This window comes from Armigeres subalbatus, chromosome 2 (assembly GCF_024139115.2).
Source record: "Armigeres subalbatus isolate Guangzhou_Male chromosome 2, GZ_Asu_2, whole genome shotgun sequence".
In the NCBI taxonomy this organism is placed as follows: Eukaryota; Metazoa; Arthropoda; class Insecta; order Diptera; family Culicidae; genus Armigeres; species Armigeres subalbatus.
This window is the reverse complement of record NC_085140.1, coordinates 160,023,787-160,045,800: the sequence shown is the minus strand read 5'-3', so window position 1 is coordinate 160,045,800 and position 22,014 is coordinate 160,023,787. Positions and strand designations below refer to the sequence as shown.

Genomic DNA, 22,014 nt, shown 5'->3' with positions numbered 1-22,014 from the left:
CCCTCCACAAAATTTCCCAATACTGGCTGATGACTTTACTGGTCCATATTTTATATCAGCGATGGGAACGAAACGCTGGCATAAATACCTGACTCCAACCAGTAGGTCGGCTGCGGTATTGCCACGAAAGCCGCAATGCCTCGGAGTCCAGGCAGAAGTTGTCGACTGGTGCGAGTTCGAAGGATGTTCTGGATCGCGCTGGCAGACTCAATGATTACGAAGACCGTGAGGCTATAAAAACTGTGAAATTGGTCGCGGTAACCCCAATACCTATTTCTAGCCCTATCTGTACCCCGATAAGTCCATATATCTGTGTTCTTATTCTATGAATTGAGAAGTTCTGACACTGACCTAATAAGTACCTTCTATTCTATTGGAACGCAGCAAAATGGTGTCGTTGATGATGGCTGTAGAGAATTGCCAGCTGCTCGCTCCGTGCCAGTGGTCCCTAGCCACTGGGGAGAAGCTGACACCGGCAACGCGCGCAGCATCCGATCCGAAGCCAGAAGCAGGTCGGACGGATTGATTTAATGGAGATGACGGAATATTTGTTAGGTTCCTGTGGGCAAGGCAGCTCCGTTGTTGGCATACGTGCCTACGAACGCATTTTCTCACCCTATAGATTTAGCCCAGCGAAGACAGCGCGAATAGCAATGTACAATGTACTACGCGTCTCCACACTCTTTCCATACCAGAATTCTGATTCGCCGACGCGTGGTACGTTGTTCCCTAAGAGCTGCCAGCTAAAAGGTGTTTTGCCTCATGAGATTTCCGGCAACAAAATATCACCACTTTTCGGAAATGTTAATATTATCAATATGATTCAGATATTCTACAATTTTAGGAAGGTATCAGCTAGCTATATCGTTAATGTAGAATTCAACCTTCCCATATCAACCCTCGTACTAACCAGGAAAGGCTTGTGTTCAGTTCAAACCTTCGGAGGATACTCATAACATGACACAGAACCAACACATTTTTAAACTACCCGGTGTTTACGTTCGTTCCTTAGTTTTTTCTTCAGTTTGATTTTTGGATGGGGTGGTTTGTGATAAGAAGTGAAGTGCAGTGATAAGCCCACCAAATTGCAAAGGGATTTTACATTGGCACTGTAACTCAATGTAGGAATATGTTCATTATCACGTTAAGCAACTTCATATTAGTCGCACCGGCAGACGACCGCATAGTGAGCAAAAACGCCCAACAAAGTTGTACCGAAAGGCTATATCATTGCTCCAAAAAAGAACTTTTGATAGAAGGCCTGGAGATCCAAAGTGTTATATACCGATCGACTCAGCTCGACAAACTGAGCTGATGGCTGTATGTGTGTACACCCGATTCTTTTTTTACACGGGGGATGCGTGCCGTGTGAAAAAAATCCGTGTAAAAATAATCCGTGTTATTTCGAGAAACCGTGTAAAAATAATCCGTGTTATTTCGAGAATCCGTGCAAAAAAAATCCGTGCTATTTCGAGAAACCGTGTAAAAAAGCCGTGCAAAAATATCCGTGTAAAAAAGTAACCGGGTCTTTGTTAATATGGGGGATGCGTTCCGTGTAAAAATAAATCCGTGTAAAAAAATCCGTGTTATTTCAAGAATCCGTGTAAAAAAAGCCGTGTAAAACATCCGTGTGAAAATAATCCGTGTAAAAAAAGAATCGGGTGTATTAGGGTGGCTCAAATTAGTATGGAAAAAACTTTTTTCATTTTTTTTGATGGGCCGCCCTCTTATTCGGTTCTATTTGTTGCCCTGATGCTCTGGACAAAATTTCAGCCAAATCGGTCAATGTTTGGGCGGTGCTAAACTCATTGGAAGTTTATATGGAAAAATGTATGCAGAAACATCCAAAAACAGTGATTTGCAGTTGGACGGAACAACTTACGAAGAAAAACTATGATACTCATTCAGATCTTGAAGAATTTAATATTGAATGTTATGCAGAAAACCGCGAGAAGATTAAAGTTTGCCCGGCTAAGTTATTAGCATTTCTCTGAAGTAGGGTTTGAGCAAATTTCGTTTCTTTTACCTTTGAAAAGAAATAAATTCACCCCTACAACACTCCAGTAAAATGCTAATATCTTTGCCTAATAAACTCTAATCTTTTCGCGGTTTTCAGCATAACATTCTGTATTTAATTCTACAAGAACTGAAAGAGTATCATTGTTCTTGATTGTAAATTGTGCCGTCCAACTGCAAATCACTGTTTTTGGATGTTTCTGCATACATTTTTCCATATAAACTTCCAACGAGTTTAGCACCGCCCAAACGTTGACCGATTTGGCTGAAATTTTGTCCAGAGCATCAGGGCAACAAATAGAACAGAATAAGAGGGCGGCCCATCAAAAAATTTGAAAAAGTGTTTTTTGAGCCACCCTAGGTGTATGTGTACACATTTTGTAGACACACTTTTTGGTTAATCCGATTTACTTGCAGCAAGTTGCATTCGACGGTCCCATTGTTTGTTTTCCCATTATTGAAAAATCATTGTTTTTTCCCAAGGGTCCCCCTTTGGGAACAAAATTTCAAAACTGAAATAATTTTTTTTTTTGAAAATGGTGGCAATTAAAATGCAAAACATGCAAAATGATCGAAAAAATGTGATTTATTCCCCTTAAGAGCTTTTTTGACCTTTCTTTTGTGATTTTTTCAATATATTTTATAATGCATAAAAAAGGCATCATCACTGCTAGGTGGATTAATCTGGGTTTTATTTGGTGCGTTTTGGCAGAACTCCGACCATATAAATAGATAAACAACTTAGTAATTTAAGGTGACTTGGGGAGGCATTACATACCGTGTTATTTTTTTATCGTAATTTTTGAGCGGATTTCGGTTTTCAGTTGTTTGATGTTGTGGAGCTTGTTCCGTTAATATACAAGCGGGAAATAAAACCTTTTACCTACGATGGTGCAGCACGTGTGGCTGACATCCACGTGCAACGACTGCTTCGATTATTGTTTATTCGATTATTGGTCAGGCCTACTTTGATGGTTTCAAAGCCATTCAATATTTACTTATATAGTAAACGGCTAGTGCTATTTCACTGCCACACATTCCCCCCCTTCTCAGGACTTTACGTTTTTTTTTTCTTTTTTTATTATTCCACTTGCCAAATATTATGAAAATGGCTGTATTCAAAGATTAATTTTCTTATTAGTTGCTTCCCAATAAACATTGGAAACTGATAAGGCGCTTATTCAACAAAAAATAGTCTTCTTCTGCTTGAAAACTACCTTTTTCTCAGCTTAGGTCGTTTGTTGGTTTGTTGGGTAGCTGAATTTGACTGTTATGAGACAATCATTTTTATTATTAACTAGCAGACCCGACGAACTTCGTTTCGTCTAAAATTGATTTATTCTTTGATTAGTTCTCGAGTTATGCCGAGATTTCTGGTTCGTTTGTATGGAAGCCACTCTTTCCAAAGAGAGGGGGGCGTCTCGAACCATCTTAAGAACCTTCCCCGGCGGTGCTGGATATCACATTAGTATGCGAAGTCATTTTATTTCAGACGCTTTGCTACACTCCATGTCGTTTTATATAGTAAATATTGCAATTATATTTTCAGATATATCGCTGCTTTTCACATGTTTTCCACTGAGCATTATGCGAGCACCACTCGCCCTCATTACAAAAATAGCAACACTTATTTGCACTGAGCACTTTAAGCGAGCACCACTCGCGCTCATTACAAAAATTGCAACACTAAGTTGCACTGAGCACTTTATGCGAGCACCACTCGCGCTCATTACAAAAATAGCGACACTGAGCACTTTATGCGAGCACCACTCGCGCTAATTTTAAAAAAATATAAAAACTGGGTTACACTAAGCACTTTATGCGAGCACCACGCGCGCTCATTTGAAGAAATAGCAACACTGAGTTGCACTGAGCACTTTATGCGAGCACCACTCGCGCTCATTACAAAAAGACGACACTGAGCATGTTATGCGAGCACCACTCGCGCTAATTTGAAAAAATAGCAACACTGAGTTGCACTTAACACTTTTTGCAAGCACCACTCGCGCTCATTACAAAACTAGCGAAACTGAGCACTTTATGCGAGCACCACTCGCGCTCATTACAAAAATAGCGACACTGAGCACTTTATGCGAGCACCACTCGCGCTCATTACAAAAATAGCGACACTGAGCACTTTATGCGAGCACCACTCGCGCTCATTACAAAACTAGCGAAACTGAGCACTTTTTGCGAGCACCACTCGCGCTTATTACAAAACTAGCTAAACTGAGCACTTTATGTGAGCACCACTCGCGCTCTTTACAAAAATAGCGAAACTGGGCACTTTATGCGAGCACCACTCGCGCTCGGCTTTGGGACAGTTCGTCGAATGACATTTCGTCGAATGACGTTTAGTCGAATGACATTTGGTCGAAAGGACATTTGGTCGAAGGGACATTTAGTCGAATGGACATTTGGTCGAATGGGAATTTATTCAAATGGACATTTAGTCGAATGGACATTTAGTCGAAAAGACATTTAGACATTTTTGGTTAAATTTTAATAAATAATCCACAAGATACATGAATAAACTGGGGCCTTATTGCGCATCTCCTTTCGATAGCTCTTTCGTATGACAGTTTGCATGGTTTGCTCGTTTCGAGTCGAGGTGCGCAATGCCACCCCTGGTTAGAGGAATTCAGTGGACATGAGAAATTTCAATCAGCAGCCGAAGAAACGAATAAGGAAGCCAGTGAGGATTTTTCATCTGAGCTAACAGAATCTTCTGGAGACCCTGGTGGATTATTAAAAAATTGAAAACCTACAGAAGTAGCCAAATATATACCCTCTATTCTATTTCGGCACATGGTCAAAAACCAATGATATCAATGTTATTTCGTTGATACTTTATCGCAGTCGGCTTTGGAACATTTCGTTGATTGACATTTGGAATTGAATGGAAATGTGTTTTTATCCTTTTCATTGATACTCTTTCCTCCACTCAATATGTATACAATAATTAGTTTAGTATAAAATTGTCTTTCAACCATAATTCGTTAGTTATTGGCCGAAAACTTAATTTCGACCAAATGATCATATGACCTAATCTGCCATCATACGCATATTCGTCCCATATTTGCTGGAATTTCCGATGTACATGGGACAGTTATGCGTGTAACGGTAGTAATGTCTATTCAGCGTCATGTGTAATGACGAAACATCATTCGACTACATTTCTTTTGACCAGGTGGTATAGATTCAATGTAGTCGGTTAGAGGGATTCGTGGAAGGCCATATCGAGTCGAGAATAATATCGCAATATTCTTCGTTTTCGAATTATTTATTCTTTTTATCAACCCATCATTCTATGGACAATATTGGAATAATAATTATATGACTTTTAGGAACACCGCAATAAATCATTTATTTTTTAATTAATATTGGCTTAAGTTCTTTTTGTTTCAAATATCCATTCGACGGAACGTCATTAAACTAAATGTACCAAGATTATTAATTCGAAAATCCACTTTCGACCAAACGTCATATGACGAAATGTACGAAGATTCTTCTTTCTAAAATCTGATTTCGACTAAATGCCAATTCGACGTAGTGTCCTTTCGACCAAACGTTATTCGACCAAATGTCTTGCGTCTCTACTGGATTAAAAATTCATTTTCGACCAAATGTCCCTTCTATCAAATGTCCATTCGACGTAATGTCCTTTCGACCAAAACTCATTCGACTAAATGACATTCGACGAAATGTCTTTCGACGAAATGGTATAAATTCCTCGCGCTCATTTAAAAAAAATAGCAACACTTTGTTGCACTGAGCACTTTATGCGAGCACCACTCGCGCTAATTTGAAAAAATAGCAAAACTGTGTTTCACTGAGCACTTTTTGCGAGCACCACTCGCGCTCATTACAAAACTAGCGAAACTGAGCACTTTATGCGAGCACCACTTGCGCTCATTACAAAAATAGCGACATTGGGCACTTTATGGGAGCACCACTCGCGCTGATAACTAAAATTAGCAACCCGATTTTTTTTTAGACAGTATTTATTTTCATTAGTATTCCACTGATATTTGCTGATATCTTAGTTTAGGAAAAGTTTTGACTCAGCGGTCGTGATGTCGAGTCGAAATATGGGTCTGAAAATACCACAAAGTGAATAAGGGTATGTTCACAAGTTAATCGAACCAAAAAGCAAAGCATGGCAAGCGTATGAACATTGCAAGCGCCCTTCGCACGTCAATGCCAGCAGAGAACACAATTGCCAAACTGAAAGGCAATTGTAAAGCTCTGACGTATATATTTTCACATATATGTACTCACCATTTATGTATTCTGAAATATACCTATTTCTTCATAACGGGAATTTCCAAAAGATACCTCCCCCGATAATGATAGTGTTTTTTTTTTCGAGCACTTAACTTTCACTTTTTTTTATCACCCGCGTAGTACAAACGAAGAATGGTACACGATACAATTTGTCGCACTCCCGCTTGTTTAAAACCAGATGATTTTAATCTAGCAGGATCGCCAAATGTGGAGCTTGTTCCGTTAATATACAAGCGGGAGTCTCCAAGAAAACCTTTTACCTACGATGGTGCAGCACGTGTGACTGACATCCACGTGCAACGACTGCTTCGATTATTGTTTATTCGATTATTGGTCAGGCCTACTTCGATGGTTTCAAAGCCATTTAATATTTACCTATATAGTAAACGGCTAGTGCTATTTCACTGCCACACAGATGTAACTATAATGCTACGTTTTGACAGGGCAAGTGAATTGAACAACTCAGTTGAATTCAATTGACTTGCCAAAAGTTGAACATGTTCAACTTTCTTTTCGTTCAAGTGAATTGAATTAAGGTGTTTACTCGTTCAGTTTGCGTTCGATTCAAGCGACTTGCTCAATTGTCTTGTCTAAACGTAGCATAAATGTATCAGCATGTAGATTGCGAGTAAGCAGTAAGCCAGTGATGCATTTTCAAAATCATATTTGTTGCAGAAAAAAGTTAAGCATTCAATGATAAAGATCATGACGATTTTAAGGTGACTCGGGGTATGTCTCAATGGGGGAAGCGGAAGGGCTGAAAGTTGTTTGGCCGAACAGACCGTTAGGCCGAAAGTCTTTTGGCCGAATAGGACATTTGGCCGAGTAGGGCATTTGGCCGAATAGAACGTTTGGCCGAATAGGATGTTTGGCCGAATAGGACGTTTGACCGAATAGGACGTTTGGTCGAATAGGACATTTGGCTAAATTTGACGTTTGGCCGAATAGGTCATTAGGTAATTTGAGGTAATTTGAAAAGTAAGAAATAAGAAATAAGCTTACTGTGAAAAGTGAGTAGTGAGAAGTCTCAATACTCACTTCTCACTTCTTACTTTTTACAGTGAGCAGTAATAAATGAGAAGTGAGTAGTGAGACGTCTCACTGCTAATTTCTCACTTCTCATTTTGAAAAGCGAGTAGTGCGAAGTGAGAATGGAGACGCCTTACTACTCACTTCTCACTTCTTACTTTTTGAAGTGAGCAGCGCCAAATGAGAAGTGAGTAGTGAGACGTCTCACTTCTCACTGTGAAAAGTGAGTAGTGGGACGTCTCACTTCTCACTTTGCACTAATGTGAGACGTTTCACTACTCACTTCTCGCTCACTGTAAAAAGTAAGAAGTGAGAAGTGAGTATTCTGACGTCTTATTTCTCACTTCGCACTACTCACTTTCCACAGTGAGCGAGTGAGTTTTGAGCCGTCTCACTTCTCACTCCTCATTTCTCACTTTAAGAATGTCCTATTCGGCCAAACGTCCTATTTGACCAAACGTCCTATTCGGCCAAACGTCCAATTTGGCCAAAGTTCCAATTCGGCAAAACGTCCCATTCGGCCAAACGTCCTATTCGGCAAAACGGCCTATTCGGACAAACGTCCTATTCGGCCAAACGTCCTATTCGGTCAAATGTCCTATTCGGTCAAACGTCCTATTCGGTCAAACGTCCTATTCGGCCGAACGTCTTATTTGGCCAAACGTCCTATTTAGCCAAACGTCCTATTTGGCCAGACGTCCTATTTGGCCAAACGTCCTATTCGGTCAAACGTCCTATTCGGCTAAACGTCCTATTCGGCCAAACGTCCTATTTGGCCAAACGTCCAATTTGGCTAAACGTCCTATTTGGCTAAACGTCCTATTCGGCCAAATATTTTATTCGGCCAAACGTCGTATTCAACCAAACGTCCTAGTCGGCCAAACCTATTATTCGGCCAAACGTCCTATTCGGTCAAACGTCCTATTCGACCAAAAGTCCTATTCGACCAAACGTCCTATTCGACCAAACGTCCTGTTCGGCCAAACGTCCTATTTGGCCAAACGTCCTATTTGGCCAAACGTCCTATTCGGCCAAATATCCTATTCGGCCAAACGTCGTATTCGACCAAACGTTCTAGTCGGCCCAACGTACTATTCGGCCAAACGTCCTATTCAGCCAAAAGTCCTATTCGACCAAACGTCCTATTCGGCCAAACGTGCTTTTCGGCCAAACGTCATATTCGGTCAAACGTCCTACTCGGCTAAACGTCTATTTAGCCAAATGTTCTATTCAGCCAAAAGTCCTATTCGACAGAATGAGCTTCACCGCCGAGCCTGACAAAGGCAACCCTTGTATCGCAACTTGCAAATCAGCTACAAATCCAATATTTTCTATATTCCTAACGCCCGCCGAGGGTTTTTTTGTGGCATATTCATCGACCGGGTGGTTTTCCAAAGACAGGAACATTGAAGGTCATCGGACACTCGACGGGGCGCAAACCGCACTTAAGCTATGGTGAATATTACTACTGAGTGATTAATGAAAGTATTGTAGTTGCTAGGACCGAGGCCGATCCCAATGCCGAAATCGTTTTCACGAGTAAGTAGTGCAGCATATTTACAACAACATGGTTTGTTTCGTTTCTGATGTGTAGGTTACAAGCAGATCATATCAATTATGCCGCTTTTTTGTCTACCCAACTTATTACTTTTGCTGCTATTCGAATATTAGAGAAGAATCCGGCAAAGGCTAGTTGTGTGAAGCACATTGGACCTCATGCATATGACTCACTAATAGGACATATTACGAACATAATCCACTCATTGTATGGGCTGTAAAACAGCATTTCAAACTTGTCATAAGACGATTTTGTACTGTTCCATTAAATTCCACTTCTTTATTGTACCTTTGACAGCATTTCAAAGCCAGAGCCTCATGGAAACTGTACGACCCTCGACGGATGTATCCAAGGTTGATAAATCTTTTGGAGTCAACGTGTTTAATGAAAGCTTTCGACAATCGCTACATCTTCTGCCCTACTGCAGTCAATCTGCTCCAATTATTTTTGCAGTAAAGTTGTATGTTGCCTTGCTTATATAAACGAAGAAATCGCTGAATTCGTAGAATCTAGCGGAAGGATAAATTTTGCTATTCCGCCTTTTCCGCCAATTCCTTCAACTACAGAAGGAAATGATAAACATGATCGACACGTCAACGGAGGTCAAAATGAACCTCTCTTGAAGTGGCCACCCCAGTAAAGGATGATATTATGGTAATAAAGAAAAGATCATGGGAAAGATGCAATAAGACAATTGATGTTAAACTGAAAAAGATCAAATTCGGAACAGAAAATAGGGTCATACAAATTTTACCAGGAGAGTTTAAGTGACTAGCGAACTTTAGTGACTAGCGACTATTTCTCGGGTACTTATTCAAAAGGACGTATGTGATTTTGTAAACAAAGATTCAAACGTCGCTTTGTTCAATCTGATAGCACTCCCACGCAAACCATCACCACAGACAGGTAGGGGAAGCCTTCGGCTACCTGTTGGTGGTGTTGGTTTGCGTGGGAGGGCCATCAGATTGGACAAATCGACGTTTGAATCTTTGTTTACAAAATCACATACGTCCTTTTGAATAAGTACCCGAGATTTATGCCTTATTGCATAAATAATTTACTGGGCCCTCCTAAGCTGTGCGGTAAGACGCGCGGCTACAAAGCAAGACCATGCTGAGGGTGGCTGGGTTCGATTCCCGGTGCCGGTCTAGGCAATTTTCGGATTGGAAATTGTCTCGACTTCCCTGGGCATAAAAGTATCATCGTGCTAGCCTCATGATATACGAATGCAAAAATGGTAACTTGGCTTAGAAACCTCGCAGTTAATAACTGTGGAAGTGCTTAAATGAACACTAAGCTGCGAGGCGGCTCTGCCCAGTGTGGGAATGTAATGCCAATAAGAAGAAGAAGAAGAAGAAGCATACATAATTTAACGCTGCGTGATCCTGGCTTGGAGAAAAATCGATATGAGTCGAGTCAAGTACGAGACACTGAGGACGACCTTACTGTTGAGGTCGAAATACGTATCTGCCAAGGTACAATTAAGTGGTGGAGTTAAATGGGATTGTACAAACTCGTCTTATGACAAGCGATATGAGTAAAAAATAAGCCGATTGAAACGACAAACCTGAGAACTACACTTGAAAATAAAGACAGCGAAACGTTATTATTGTGAGTATAAAAATATGCGATAAAAGTGTTGTCGAAGAATGTAGAAAGCGAAGGAAACACTTTGTGATGGTAATGTAGCATAGGAACTATAAGGAAGAAAATGTCAAGTAAAACTAGAATAAGGGAAGGAAGCAGAAACAATTCTATATCCAATCTAATGACCAAATAGTAAGTGCAAATAATAGCAGCATAAAAAATTGAACATTACTGCTTCTAGTAATTCATCATTCATAAACCATTTAGATTTTACAACCGTGTTCAATAAATTCAACATCTGTATCGTTTCTGTTCAGAATACTAAATCGTGAGTAAACCTCTCACATCTGAAATGTTTAAAATGCCTCATGCAGTAGCTACAAGATCTGTGCTCAAGTGCATTACAAACATCCTCAAGTAAGCTGCAGCCGAGTATGTTTATTGCTATACCGAGCTCCCACGGGAAATACAATGAAGTTAATGGAAATAGTTTTGGTCTATAGATGGGAAATCCCATCTTGAAATGTATGCTAACATACTCATCTCGAAGCCACATCCACCGCTGCGTACCAACCCACCAACTCAACGAAGGAAACGGATGCGATTGAGGGATGCTCTGTGAGCTTTTACCAAAACCATGCATGTCGCTGGTGAATTGTTCTATTTACCCTTTCTCTGAATGGCATGATTGCTATTTCAACAGTTGTAAACAGTGCAACTTAGGGAATTGAGAGTGATTAAATTTGAGAAATAATTTTGTTTCCTTTGAATAAGAAATGGCCCCGAGGGCAAGTTTCTTCGAATAAGGAATTTCATCGAGCGCTCGCATACTTGTACATGGCTTCAATACTGCTGAAAGCTATATTTGCCTCAAAATGTCACCTCCATCCCACTCCACCTGAGATGTTTCACATGCCACACGTATTCAGAGGCAACAAACCTTTTCCAACCTTCGCAACGAACCTTTTATCGATTCCGGTACTGGTACACGACTAAACGGTCGACAACGAGGTCAAAATCAGGGCAGCTTAATGCGTACCTAACTACATTAGTTGGACATAATTGCGTGTTTTAATTTGCAAACACATATCCGTTCGCAGCTTACGTATGTATGCCTGGAGCAAGGATACACAGCACACGCAATCAGGATCCGAAATCTGTGAAACGCCGAAATCTATGTGCTTCATAAAAATGAGTATAATAACAGCGTCCATACATTAGGCCGTTTCGAGAGAATCTCAATCCTGGCGGCTAAATGGAGAGACATTCTTTACTCGATGGCAGCGCTGGGGGTAACGTTCGAAGAAGGATGCCGTAAGGTGGTCCATTAACTGTTTCCGAGCTCGGGCATCGTCATTTATCGACGGAAGAAAACGCGCTGATGAAGCTCTTGGCCATTCTACGTCTATACCACTCCATGTCCGTTCATGTAGGTGTGTTCCGCAGAATCGGAAGTAGATACAGATTGCTCGAAAATAAAGAACGGCTCGATTTCATGCCCTCGGAGCATTTAGGCGAAATGGTAGATAAAAATATTTGCCCTACACGACGATGTTCACGTTCCGGGTCATTCAACAACCAATCAGCGGTGTTTGGTTTACGGGATGGAAACACGTGTTTCGGGTGGAGTGGAAGTGTGTGCCGGAGCTTCAATTCTCGAGGGAAGAAAGAAGACATTTATATTGATTTTGCTTGATGTGGGAAAATGTTGTACTAAATTAATAGACTTCACCGGAGGAAGTCGCACTACTGATGAGGATAAAGAGATATGGCAGCGAGAATATGTTATTCTATTCAAGTCATGTACAACTAATGCATTTCGTTGATGAGAAATTCGGTCTGCAAGAGAGATGTTTCAAGGTAGGTTGAAACAAAACATTCAACTCATCTCTACCAGATATACTTAATTGCAATTGAAACAAAATCAATCAAGCAGCCCCCTTCGACAAGCTATGATGAAAGAAATCATCCTTACAAATCGGTGTAAATCAAATGGAAATGCATACTTCAGCAATGGTGCACCATGCATTTGAAGATATTATGGAGGAATTTATCATCTGAGTATATATACCCCTAAATCTGTTTATCCTTGTAGCAGTTTGCGAACAATGTCCATCAAGATTTTATATCTTATCGAATAAGTGAATGTTTATAGCAGCCACAAACTTTGAAAAATTGATCTCGTGGAAATTAAGGTGAATGTCTCGTACAAGTGCAGTAATACAGTACTTATATAAACTAGATATAAGTTTCTTAGTTGTGCTCTGATGCAATCCCTCCGAATCAGATTATGTGTATAAATGTATAAATATAGTATATTCATTATATGTATATTAATTCATATTCAATTAGAAAAGAGTTAATGTTTACCAAACCTTTTCGAAATACAGATCAGTGCCGAAACGTTGGGCAACGAATAAACGCTTTTCTATCTTAAAACACTGCGTAACCACAAAATTTAAGATTAAATGTTTTTGTCGATCCTATATCAATTGTATTCAACATTTAACTAATCTGTTCCCCACTCTTCTCTCACCCATTCCAGGCGAGAAACCCTACAAGTGCTCCTGGGAAGGATGCGAATGGCGCTTTGCCCGCAGCGACGAACTCACCCGCCACTACCGAAAGCACACCGGAGCGAAACCGTTCAAGTGCCGACACTGTGACCGATGTTTCTCCCGCTCGGACCATCTGGCGCTGCACATGAAACGCCACGCCTAAGCCGAGTCAATCCAGGAGTAACATTTAGCACAACAAGAGGAAGCCCAGATGGAAGTTAATTGTCCCTGGAATCCCGATTTAATGAGCTTGTATCACCCCTCTAAGGTTCTGAAGCAGACAACACACCCCAAACAGTCACAAACCCAGACAAAACAAAAAAACAGCAGCAACGATATCCAAAGCTCCCGAAAGGAGTGCTGTGGTGCAATCGTTGTCATCGCCGTGAGATGATTCCGTTTGAAAAGTATTTTCTCTAAACCAACTCATATTTAGATATTTAGGAAACTTTAGAAGACTAGAACGAACCTCTTTCCCTCAGCCATTGTCAGCATCACGAAAAACTCAAAACCAACACCATCATTATCATCATCATCATTGCAACGATCCTGCTCATCCACGCTATCGTCCCCGAATAAACACATCATTATCTAGGAAAGTTTTCTCATTAGACTATTATACACCAGGACGTAAGTTTTTAGGAAACGCGAGTGAGAAATAGAACAGCGTTTAGCGAACGTATATAAACTGATTTTAGAGCAGAACGTAGAGAAAAATCAAACTCCAGATGCACCTGGCATCTGGAAATTCCAAGCGTTTTCGAGCAACCAAAATTTAAGTAACGGTATTATGTAGCTGCGTAAGCGAGGGTTACTCCATTAAAGGAAATTGTCTCTTTGTAATTTTAATTAGTTTTAAGAATCACATCACCATCCCTGGCGGGTCGGTTTTCGACCCGCCACAGTCTACCACATCAGCATTCAATGGAGCGTTTGCTTATTTTAGCTTAATCGTAGTGCATAAGTTCTTAAGAATGCGAATGCCTTCGTTGTTTTATAGTCAAGTGAATTTTAGCTTTCTCTAAGTTTTATAGCATAGAAAGATTTCGTATCGAATGTGGCCATCGTAGGATCTAGGTTTATTGTTTTGTTTTTGTTTTGTTGAAAGGAAAAAAGTTTATTCGCAGCATTAGCCAATTCGTATAATGTTTATCCTTCCGTTTGGTGAGCAAAGTGAACGAAAACGGAAATACAATTATCCAACAATATTGAAGAAAACATCACTGCCAAAAACACAAATACATTTCGTCTAGGATAAGACCGGAAAGAAGTTTAACTTTGCTAACCCGCCTCAGAATTATGTTTATTCGTCAGGTTTTCTTCATTGAACTTAATAAAAATGGAAATTAAACATATCCTGCCCTTGAATTTTATAATTCTCAATGTTAAAGTAGACAAACTGTAAGTATAGATAAAGCAGCGCCACTTCAATGTTTGAAGTTAAACTCTTTAGTTCAATTTTATACTGGTGGCTTCTGTACTTCCTTGAACAAAATATTGCATTGAAGCTTGTTTCTCATTAAATAACTATAACTACACTGCGAAACAAGCTACAGCTCTTTGAAAACCTCACACTATCCATGACTTTGTCAGCAAAGAAAAACTTCGCCACAAACATCACATACACACAAAAACTCACACCCAAGCAGGAGGCAATTGAAATTGACCGCGAACGTAGAAACAAAAATTGGAAGTTAAAAGAAACGGAGGAATATCCTATCGATTGCGTGATGCAATGTCTGTGATCTGCATACAGCATTTTTTCGAGTGACCACCGGTGGTCAAATTTATACAGCAACAGCAACAACAACAAAAAATCCCCAACACGTAGAGTAAACAATGTAACACAGGTGACTAACAACAAAGGTTGAGCTGAACAAATGAAACTAAGAAAGGAAAACCAATAAACAACGCAAATAACGACGCATACCACGCATATAATTGTGAGATTAGTAGCTGCATTCACTCTGGCCTGTAGCACTTTAGACCCAGTAGCGCAATGTGGATTGATTGATGTTTCAGTGTTTGGTTTAGTTCGCGCTGTCGCGTTTATAGAAAATTTTGTTCGGTTTTGGGCATCGTAGAAAAATGAGCTTGGCTCGGGCAGTTCTATGACACGAATGCACTTCTTCGTAAACAAGTGGTTTTTTTAATCGAAAAAGGAGTTGAAGCTAAAAGTCCGGTTGAAGAAATTCTTTTGGCTAGATTTTTTCTTAAAATCTATTGACATATATTACTACAGCTTCAAGGTGGGCTCATTCAGGGCACATCGAAAATCATAACAAATCAATTTGCTACTTCGTGGCTTGCCACATAGAATACACAAGTATGTACTGGTGGCAGCAGAAAAACATTTTCAATTACTCATGAAATACATCTTAATTGAGAGCCTGCCATGAAAAATAATATGTAAAACAACTGTTCATTTTACAACGAGAGTACTATGTCGATAGTCCTATTACTATATAATATGATTGTTACTCCTTTTTGTTAAGTTCAAACTGATAAAAAGACAATTGATCGTACCGCTGCTTGCTCTTTTCATGCGCTCTGTGTAGACTACGATAAAATCTCCAAATGTTTTCCAATCGCCGTAATCTTTTCTCCTATTCACGCTTGCTGTCCGCTTGGTGATTCAGACTTTGTTGCGCATATTGATATTGAAAAAACACCAAATCCCTACCGAAATTGGCAACATGTGGGCTACAACAAAGGGTCTCATGTTTGGCAGTATTGCAGGAACAATCTGTTGCAGATTCTCATCCCAGCTTCGGTGATCCTGGTCTATCAACGTTTGTAAGGTTTGAACATATGTTTTCAATGTTCGATTTACTCGTTGCGCATTGTTGCACATAGGGGAATAGAATGTTGTCCGCATGTGTTGGATCCCGTATCTGATCATAAGGCTGAAACACCTAAGAACGGAATTGAACTCCATTGTCCGTGAGGATAACTCGTGGAACTGACGTCGACTAATTGCGCCGCGTTTGCTGTTTTGAAAGCTTTTGCGATTTCATATTTGGTTACCAAGTCGATTATTACTATATGCGCTGTGTGTACTTCTTGCGAACGGACTATTAGTCCAATTCAATCAATTGACAACATTTCCCACGGTATTTTGGCAGGTTTTGTCCCTCCCATAGCTGGAGTTATTGGAACGCTGAGTTGTTTGCACGCCTTGCAGATTGCACAAGCTTACACATGTCGGCGAACATTAACTGCCATCTTTGGCCAGTAGTAATCCAATTGGATCTTTTGAAGTAGGGGTAATGACGGCTTTGGCAGGTTTTGTTCTATTATTGTCAGGGGTTTTTTTATGACGGATTATGCTCAAATTTAGCCCAAACATTCTTTGCATTCCAAGAAGAATATTGTGGCCAAATTTCATAAAATTTCATCGGTCAACAAATCCCCCCTGCCAATAATAGAACAAAACCTGTCAAAGCCGTCTGTTCCCCTATGTGATCGAATCCAAGATGCGCGGCTGTTGGTACGTCGTGAAATCTGCGAATAATTCTCTTTCTCTGTCCTGTAGGAGCATCCTTCCTCCAACGGCATGCTTGAGCTCCTGTTTCATCCTTCATCGAACAGTTCTTAAGAAGTACTGTTCCTTGGAGCTTGAGGTCAGGTGTCAAGTTCTGGTCCGGTGTCTACAATTGCATTTTTTCTCCAATCCTGCTGAGGCAGTCGGGAACGATGTTACTCGATCATTTGCGATATTTTATGTCAAATGTGAATGCATTAAGTCTTAAGTTCCGTCGTGCAAGTCGTGGAGTTGAATTTTTCATAGATTTAGGGTAAGATAAGCTGGAATGATCGCTATATGTTAAAGCATGATCCTTCTACGTATCCTCCAAATCTCTTTATGGAGCGAATAACCGCCAGGCATACCTTTTCTGTTGCTGAATATCACTTTCCGCAATCACTTTCTCCTGTCCTTCGTTTTCCTGGACGAGTACCGCCCCTACTGCGAAATCCGAGGCATCACACGCTATACTGTCGTAATATGAAAATGTGACGTATAGTCCGTTTTCCAAAAAAAATGTGTTAACGAATAGTACTTATCGAACTCTTTACTCGAACTTTTTCAGATTACGGCAGTTTAGAAAACTGCTTTATATAGTCTGAAGTATCTGAAGTATTGAGGCGTACTTTAGCTTTGGTTTGATCCGTATAAGTTGCCGCTATTCCAGAGAAGTTCATGAAGAAACGCCTATACCATCCTGCCAGGATCCACAAAGATACACAAAGACTAATGGTTCCATATCGATGAACAAGTGATTCATTACTCTGGACAAGGCCTGACTAGGCGTTGATAAAATAAAAGGAGCCACCTTTAATTGATAATTGCCTCTTACATGGTATGGTGGAATGGGGATTCTCATCGATTTGTTTTCGGCGAAAAATGATAAACGCAGTCTTCAGGCGATCTGCTTTTGCCGAAGGGATTTGCCAAAAGGCCGATTCCAAGTCGATGGAAGAAAGATATCTTGAACCTCCAAGATTATTCATGATAGAGTCGATATGCGGGATTGGGTAGGCTTCCGATGCTACTACTGTGTTCAACTTTCACGCTCCCATGGAAACATAGTCTGCAAACATAGTCTCATGCTGCCATCCTTTTTCTAGCCTGCGACGATTGGGTTGTTCCAGGGGCAACAGTTTCCTTGATCAAATCTAGTCTTATCATTCGATCCACTTTTTTATTTATGTCTGTCAACAGAAGCGTGAAACCGGATAATAACTTTGCTTGACCTCATAAGAAGAAGCAAAAATATGTTTAAACTTCTGTACCGATGCATGGTCAAAATCAATATTATCTCATTTTTGTTTCTGAAGACGAAACTAATTAAAAGGCGCGCCTTCGAAAGTCGGTGTACGCCATTTCCCGAAAGGTATAAATAGCAGTAAAATGGATTTAGGTTAAGTTTAATAAATACCTGAATAAAAAACGACTGCTTTATTTCTTCTTAATAGCAATGTAGTAAAAGGATATGCACTAAACAAAGAATACGAGCATACTACAAAAGTACATTAATGGCCGTAGTGGTTCATCCCGACAAAAGTTAATATTGAATATTCGACGAGCAATGTTAATTTGCATTTAACTCTTTCCATCGAGGCCTATACTACCGTGTTATACGTATATTTGTCTCATGTCCTGTGTATTTTAGGATCGCAATGTACATGCAGCAGTAAAAATAGTTTTAAAATTCAGAATAAGCCACCTAGCGGTGGTGTATTATAAAATGTAATGGAAATTTTACACAAGTGATGAGTATCCCGAGCAGCACAAGTCAAGTGAATCTGGTTGCAGTAACTTAATTGTGACTTAATATGGTCATATATAAGTTTCTGTGATCTATGTAAAACATGTGTGCTGCTTGGGATAGCAGTGCTCATGGGTCATGTACCCTGTGTTGAGCCGTTCTGCAACCGATGAATGGTGCAGAATTTGGTGCAAAATCTTACCATGTTTGTAAACGACTGAATTTTAATTAACTGGAAGGGTTTATTTTCGGCTTACAGTCTTTTTGATGAGCTGAATGATTTTTATGTAATCAACCCCGACGTTTCGGTGTTTGGTTGACACCTTCTTCAGGACCTATTTGTTTAAAGGAAATGCATAGGATACGTAATTTAAATTGAAGTCTAACTACAGACTTACCTGAATAAAATCTTCGTTGTCGAAAATCGTCGGCGATGATTGCATATAAATCATTCAGGTCATCAAAAAGACCGCAAGCCGAAAATAAACCCTTCCAGTTAGAAATCTTATACTTTCGAATCAACTCTAGCAGCAGAGCTGCCAGCAGGGTTGAAATATGTCAAAGTCAATGCATTGAAATACATAAATCTCAGCATATTCTACGGTCAATCTCATCGCCGCCGTCGTGAGTGTGACTATGGGGCAGCCAAAAAATCAGTCCAGCAACCAACCATTCAATTTACCATTCAACCCAACACAAGTCGCTCTGACAGGCTGCTCAGATCGTGCGTTACTGCATGAATGTGAGTGGCCCATATAATCGCGGGGTGATTTTTTGTCATTTGCTGGGTGAATGTGTACATTTGACTGTGATGAATTTCATATCCGTGGCGCACTGGGTGATGTGAGTTCTGTTGTTTACTTCTCTCCCTCTTCGGGAATGTGAGATCGATTTCAAGGAAGGAAGAAAATAAAAAAATGAAATAAAAAAACATCCCCTTCATCCAGTGTTGCCGAATATTTACAAACCTGGCTGGCAGACGTTGTCTTGCACAGTAGGCGAAAATGCGCGTTGTTGACTGCCATGCGAATCTTTTATTTAGTTTTTTACGGTTTTCTCAGCTTACTCGACTTTCGCATACGGTTGTGGTTCAAATTCCGAACATGACTCATATTCCGAACACTCGCTTTTAAACGGCCAGTTTTACTTTATTTGTGTATTTTCTCCACAGGAGCTCAAATTCGTTTTTAATATTGATCATCAGTGCGAAAAACTAATGAAAGTTTTAGGGCGCTAAAACGCCAGTGTTGAAATATGAGTCATGTTATACTACATGGAAACTACAATACAGAAAAACTTTCCTTCTTCCGGTTAAATTTTTTTAAACTACACTGATAGCTGCCACTTCATACCTTTTCTCTGGTTTTTGGCATGACATTCTACGATGACAACACCAAATATCAGATTTTTATTTCAGGGTATTTAAGATTTTTAGGCTTGCGGTAGAATTTTGACAGCTGCGTAAGAACTTTGTGGAATCCGAAAAATGGAAAACTTTGAAAAAATTCGCAATACGTTTCTAGAATATTCAACCAGCCGTATTCGAGTTATGAGGATACGACAGACCATTTCATTTGTATATAAACATGCAAAACGGAGCAAATTTTATAAAAAAAAATATTGCCTGGGAATTTTTTACACGGCCATGTAAAAAAAATCGAGTACAGATGATTTTTAATGTATATTGCGGATTTTCCTTCTTTTCTTGAATTAATAATCAAGTCCAGATTGCTTGCGATTAACTTATGCTTAAAGAAGATGATACTATTTCACTGCCAATTGTATGATTTGGTATATTGTGTGGCAAGTACAATGGATACACTAAGCCCACAGAGCCGAGAATGTTTCCCACCCGAAAACATCCTAGGCCGGACCGAAAATCGAACTCGCCATTTCCGGATTGGCAATCCTAATGCGGTTAATATCACTTTTTTAATTTGTTTATTTAATATAATATAAATATAACATTAAATATAATATATTATTAATAGTATGATCTCCGAACGCACTTCTTTTTCGACCGCGTTGTCAAATTGGCACTTGAACCAGACCCGGAAGCTGAAAGATTAGCCCGTCGCTGATCCGCAGGTAGATGGAATATGGCTTCCTTAATCGCAATAGCAACCTCTTCCAGTGTTACGTCGTCTTTCTTACGACGGTTTTTTTATATACCTGTTTATTATCACGTACAACCGACTATGTCCTGTTTTCTGGCTTCGAACTCTTCTCTGAAAGCTCGATGAAGTCATCATCCGAGGATTCCGATGATACTTGTTCTTCTTCCTTTCCAACTACGATACGTGGTACCATTCTCTTGCTTTCCTGGCTTGTTCCGCGAGCAACGTGCAACGTACCTCTTCAGCAAAGTTTTTCGGCATGCTTTGGGTTATACTTTAACGCAATGTGCCACTTGGTTTACGATGAACTGAAACTTCTAGTATGCAAAAATATACGTTTTCCCATACTAATTTCCATACAAACTTCAAACGCGATGCAGAAAGCGAGGAAGCAACCAATCGGTCCCAAATTCTGCACAGTTGTTCAGGACCCAGAATGGCTTCGAAAAACCATTTATTTGAAAAAATGACCATGACGCCCCACTCTAGTGCACAGAGTACAACTTTTCCGTCTGTACCTGACAACGCCAGCGACTGAACTGATGTATAATATGACTTAGCCAAAAGGACTTTCCTGCCAACCGATCATTTCGGCCGAATGTCCCTTTCTGTCCATTTCGGCCAAACGACATTTTTGGTCAAATAGCCTATTCGACCAAACAACTTTTGCGGCCTAATAGTTTGTTCGACCAAATGACTTATTTGGGCAAACAACTTTCGGCCTAGTAGACTTCGACCAAATGACATTCGGATGAATAATTTTCGGCCACAATTCCAAATCACTGAACGTAAATCGCCGAAAAATAAATAAAAAATGAGCCACCTGTATCGAGCCGCAGGACTGATAGTGAAGTGGAGCACACTGTCCTCCTCCGGAGATCGTCATCCCATTTGGCAGCATCGTCATGCAAACTGGATTGCACGGCTGTACCGCAGCGTATAAACCAGCCGTACACATCGATGTCGATAATCAGCATCATTATTTTGTTCGAAGCTCGTTATCTGGAGGCAGTGGCGTAGCCAGAAAATTGGTCGGGGGGAGGGGGGGGGGGTTCCGAACATTTTTTTTTCGAAAAAAAAAATTTCTTCTAAAAATTTTGTGTTTGGGGGGGGGTTATGCCCAAAACCACCCCTGTGGCTACGCCACTGTCTGGAGGGACAGCTAACTGACTCAATGTAACTGATAGGTCCTCATATTCAACACAACAACAGCCATGCCAAGCCCCTTTCATACTCAAATGCCACCAGAGTAGGACTTCCAATCTCGAGAAGGATTTTCCTTCGTGATTTAGATGCTCCATACCAATAATTCACAAAATTAATTCAATAGGACAGGGCCAAAGGTGCTGGTTGAAAGAGATGGCGCCACAACATTTGTAGTAAAATGAATTTTCTTGTATGGACAAATCACCCGTTCTCACTAACTACGCATCACAGCGATATGTGACCTAGGTAGAAAAGCTTCAATTTTTTTTCTGATTTTTTATACCCTTATTGCATTTTGCAACTTTAAATAATAAATGAGATCTGATTACTGCTCCATATTAACCTCAAGCGGTTTACTACAAATTTCTTTATGACTGCTCTCCACC

At 40.2% G+C, this 22,014-nt stretch overlaps 1 protein-coding gene across 2 annotated transcripts in view; it reads left to right on the top strand.

The window, feature by feature from the left end:
* LOC134211097 (Krueppel-like factor luna) overlaps positions 1–15,547 on the top strand; it is a 994,395-nt gene extending 978,848 nt beyond the window's left edge. For both annotated transcript variants that reach the window (XM_062687709.1, XM_062687710.1), the window contains one exon: positions 13,023–15,547. In XM_062687709.1, the coding sequence (XP_062543693.1) occupies positions 13,023–13,198 (176 nt within the window). In that variant the 3' untranslated portion in view covers positions 13,199–15,547. The remainder of the gene's footprint in view (positions 1–13,022) is intronic.
* Positions 15,548–22,014: the final 6,467 nt, after the last annotated feature.